Source organism: Tupaia chinensis, unplaced genomic scaffold (assembly GCF_000334495.1).
Source record: "Tupaia chinensis unplaced genomic scaffold, TupChi_1.0 Scaffold141165_1, whole genome shotgun sequence".
Classification (NCBI taxonomy): domain Eukaryota; kingdom Metazoa; phylum Chordata; class Mammalia; order Scandentia; family Tupaiidae; genus Tupaia; species Tupaia belangeri.
The window spans coordinates 963594-968419 of NW_006201028.1; the positions used below are offsets into that span (position 1 = coordinate 963594).

Below are 4826 nucleotides of genomic sequence, written 5' to 3' on the forward strand. Positions count from 1 at the left end.
AATGCAGGATGGCCAGCCCCCCCCCCGGGGGGGGGCGTGATTTCTCACTTTCTGTCTCTTTGTTTCTCTCTGTGTGTCTGGCGAGTGCACGCACCCTATAGCAAAAACCTCTCCAAAAAAAAAAATTATATATATATATATGGTAAAAATACATCTAGGGGGCCGGCAGGTGGTGTAGTGATTAATGGTGCTGGACTCCCACGTGGTCCACTGTGGTTCGAATCCCAGACGTGGTGCCTTGCTTTCTCACTTTCCCTCTCTCTCTGTCCCTCTCTGGTCAAATTAAAATAAATAAATAAAGTGAGATAAAATAACTCTTTAAAAAATACATCTAGGGCTTATATTGGAGGTCCCATTACACCTTAACATCGTCTTAGATCATAACTTGCCTGCCCCTCTAAAGCTGTTCAAAATTTTTCAGTGCCAAAAAAGGCCAAGTTGAAGAAAGGAAAGGAGGGTGGGAGGGAAGGAAGAAAAACTCCAAACAGGATTTGTTTTCAAAACTCCCAATCAACTATGCATGACATATAGTACTGTCTGAAGCTGGAATAACAAAAAGTTAGTAAAAGATTAGTGCTAAACACTTGAATAGTGAGTTTATGACTCAAATTATGAGCATCATATTCTATTACTGATACTAGAATAAACTGATAGTAAGTTTTTAATGTATTTGGAGAATTTACAGAAGTAATTAAAAATTTGACAATTTTTGGATCATATGAAAAACTCATTGATAAGAAGCCTGTAAGAATATAGCCAGGGGTCAGTGGGACCAGCAGTTAGCGTAATGGCTATGTCACTGGACTCCCACGTAGTCGACCGCGGTTTGAGTCCCAGACCCGGTGGCTTAAACTCACGCTGGGCACATGTGCGTGCGTGCCCAAGATCCCGAGAGGAGAATGGAGGAGAAGGTATTGCGGCGTGGCCATCCCCCCTGGGGGGTGATTTCTTGCTTTTTGTCTCTCTGTCTCTGTCTGTCTGTCTGGCGAGCGCACACGACATATAGCAAAAAAAAAACCCTCTCCGAAAAAAAAAAATAAAAAAGAATATAGCCAGGCATAGGCAGGTAGTGTGGTGGTTAAGGAGCTGGACTCCCACATGGCAGACTGCAGTTCAAGTTCCATCTCTGGTCAAATTAATAACAACAACAAATTTAAAAATTAAATAATTTTTTAAAAAGAATATAGCTATGTACTATGAGACCATTTAAAGTAGAATAAGGTTCACAAGAAGTTCACAAGGCTCACACTTGCCAAATATCAGACTGAACCTAAATGCGTATCTCAGGAAAAACAGATGACCACACCAGAGAAACTAAACATGTTCAATGATAGTCTTTTCTTTTTCAGCGTCAAGTTGAAATATTGCAACTAAATGAATTTCATCTTGCTTTCAAATTCTTTGCAGGTAGTTAGCTGTGAAATCAGGTACACAGGAGTGTTTCTTGCATTTGGAGCTATCCTCCTTGGATTCCCATCCTATTCATCTCTGCTATGGTTACAAACTAGAAAATATCACAATTCCAGAGGAAGGAACACATTCATCCTACAAAAACAAAACTGTTTCCCACCTATGTATTTATTTTTAATTATTATTTTATTTAACTTTATCTATCTACTTATTTTAATTTGACCAGAGAGGGACACGAGAGAGCGAGAGAGAGGGTAAGTGAGAAAGCAAGCTGCCAGGTCCAGGACTTGAACCGTCGTTGGCCATGTGGGAGTTTAGCACCCTCAACCACCACACCACCTGCCGGCCCCCTATTTCATTGCACATGTAAACAAAGATATCATTTTTAAGGTCTCTGGGACAAACTAGAAGGCCGCAAGTCAGTCAGGATCCCAGTCATAGGCTTGCCCGATTGCGCAAGGGCAATTCACAGCACAGCAGATGGGAAACTGATAAACACAGCTTATTCCCATTCCTTCCTGAGCCTTTGGACACTTTTAAACATAGTCTCTCATGCTTGGCAATATATGATCAAAACCTACAAACCGTAAAAATTATAACCCAGATAAAAAAGGTGGTTTACCTTCCACTGAAAAGCAACAGGGAGAAAAGTTCCTCACCCAAACTGAAGGGGACACAAGAAGGCAGCTATGAGTAGTTTAGATGCCACTAACTCAGTCCTACCCCCATATGACTTAGTGCTTTGCTACAGAACAGTCCCCCCTTATCCATGGTTTTGCTTTCTGTTGTTTCAGTTACCCAAGGTCAACCACAGTCTGAAATAGGTGAGTACAATAAGCCATTTGAGAGAGAGAGCGAGAGACTACATTCATAGAAACTTTATTATACTGTCTTAATCATCCTATTTTATTATTAGCTACTGCTGTTAATCTCTTACGATGCTTAATTCATAAATTAAACTTTATCATAGGTATGTATGTATAGAAAAAACAGCACAAATTGGGTTTGGTACTATCAGTGCTTCAAGCATCTACTGGGGGTCTTGGAATTTATCCCTTACAGATAAGGGGGGACTACTAAATTCCTTTAGACTTACATCATGCAGTCAGGGTTTGACTCTCATTTTTTCAAAGAGAGAATTTAACACTTTTGCTTACAAAGAAACACTTAAAAAGAAAGCTAATCATTGAGCATTGTGAGCTAACAGTGACAACCATGGAAAGAAATTTGACAGGCAATTCAATAGTCCAGAATACTTACCAATCTTTCTGAGATATGTTCTTATTATAAATATGCCCATTATTATCTTTATAGGGAGGACAGATACATTTACATCGGACATCCTCGAAACTCTGTAACCAAAATGGAAACTTAGTATAGCTTGTTGATAATTTATCATCAATATTTTTAAAAATATGTGAAGCATTCCCTGCCAAATATCCTAAAACCATTCATTTTAAACTTTAAATGACTTTGAGAGATATACATTTTTAAAACCCATGAGTCTTTTATGGCAATCCTAATGAATCATTGTATAGTACATCAAATTATTTTGAGATAATATATAATACATGATCTGTATGACTCATTAATCATGTTTATGGGTCATACCACAGTCAAACTGAGCTAGTATTATCACCAGCTACCTGCCAGTAGAAAGACACACAGTAATGTCTGAAAATAAGAAGACTGATTATGAAAGAATCAAACTAGAAATTATTCATAAAATAAGTACAATTTTTCTACCTACCAACCTTGCACCTTTGGCAGAAAGGCACTGACATGGATACAAGGGGTTGGGCCAGAGTCTAACCAAGGGGATCAAGTTTTAGGGGAAGCCACTACAACTACAGAGGAGGTACATATAGGAAGTAGCTTGATTTTAGCTGAGATCAGTTTGGTCTCCCCTACCCAGGAAAGTCTGCTTCTCACCCCTGGTTGACAAAGAATTCAACTACCAACAATGCAAATTTCAAGAGATGGAGAAAGAGGTGACCAGATATCTGTGTGGAGAGCAGGAAATGCTTCCTCAGCAAAGGGGAAGCTGAGAAGACAGTAGCTCATGGGTCTGCGGAAGACCATGCCCACTGCTCCTACCTACAGTGGCATGTCTCCACAGCTGTTGACAATTTGTGAACCCATGCAACTACTTAGTGGGCATCTGCTCTGAGACAGGACTTGTACTCAGCGAGGTAGATTCAGGTAAGTCTAAGATGTGGTTCCTGCCAGTAATTAGGACACATCCTAGTGAAGGAGCCTGACAAATCCACAGTCACAATATATTGCATTAAAGAGATGATGGGAGAAGCAGAGGGTGCCAGCAACGTTTCAAAAGTCATAGAACTTGCTGCTGTCCCTACTTCTGGTGGGAAGTAAGATAGGTTTTAAACAGAACCCATGATCGAAAACACCTGCCCGCCTGTCGCCTGCCTTTCCCAGCCTCTGCATTTAAAAATAGAGATTAAACCTCCTATTTCTCAAAAAATGCAATGTCACTGTTTCGCCAACAGGCTAATGTGAATTCCTTGTTTTTCCCAGTAAGGAGCTAGGTCCTCAGAGGGGAAGCACAAGTATCCACCGGGCCAGTGCAGGTTTGGAGAGTGGGGGCACCAGGGTACAGTCAAGGGACTACGAAGGTCAGGAAATGGAACCTGGGAGGAGGCCACAACCTTGTCGCTCCTGTAGTTTGGTTCTTCCCTTGCCCACCAGAGTATCAGGAAGAGAAGACAAGGGGCCAAGAGGCCCTGGAGGGAGACTATTAAGGTGATGAGAGTACTCTGTAGGTCCTTTAGAGAGGGAAGGCTGCCACGAGGGGCAAGTACCTCGTTCAGAGAAGAGCTAAGATAGTTCCTAACAGAGAAGGCTTCTGAGGCAGGGGCTTCCCACCGTTTCTGCTTGGAGAACGGGGAGACCTGTGAGGCTGGTGGGTAGGCCGTCAGAGCTAAGGGTGGAGTTAAAACGAAAGGCTGTAAACATTGAAGTGTGTGGTCGGGGCTGGAGGTGGGGAGGATGTGGAGGAAGTGAGGAGTTGCTCTCCAGGCGGTGGGCACTGTCAGAGCTGCCGGGGGTGTGGGGGGTGACTGCCAGTCTCTCGGGGCTAAGGGCGAGTGCCACCAGGCATCGGGAGAGGAAGTTACCTGGAGTGGGTGGGGGTTGCCAGGGGTGTGGAGCCGGGGGTCTGTCAGGGCTGGGAGAGGGCTGGGGCGGGGAGCAGGCTGGTGGACCCCGTTTCCGCAAGGCCGGCAGCGGGGCAGGAGCTGCTGTCAGGCGCGAACGCGGGGTGGCACTCACCTTGGCGGCGTCTGACAGCTGCACCAGCAGCAGCACGGAGAGCGCCAGGCAGGACAGGCTGAGCATGGAGCCAAGCCGGAGGAGGCCTCCCCACAGGGTCGCCATCGCGGCCAGACCCAACCGCG

The 4826-nt window shown here is 44.0% G+C and overlaps 1 protein-coding gene across 2 annotated transcripts in view; it reads right to left on the minus strand.

Annotated features, from left to right (window-relative positions):
• TMEM9B (TMEM9 domain family member B) overlaps positions 1-4818 on the minus strand; it is a 16960-nt gene extending 12142 nt beyond the window's left edge. Inside the window, exons 1-2 of one of the 2 annotated variants that reach the window (XM_006162920.1) lie at positions 4702-4818; positions 2671-2762 (exon numbers count right to left, since the gene is read on the minus strand). In XM_006162920.1, the coding sequence (XP_006162982.1) occupies positions 2671-2762; positions 4702-4806 (197 nt within the window). In that variant the 5' untranslated portion in view covers positions 4807-4818. The remainder of the gene's footprint in view (positions 1-2670; positions 2763-4701) is intronic. The other variant, XM_027766103.1, reaches the window with a different exon arrangement.
• Between the last annotated feature and the right edge of the window lie 8 nt (positions 4819-4826).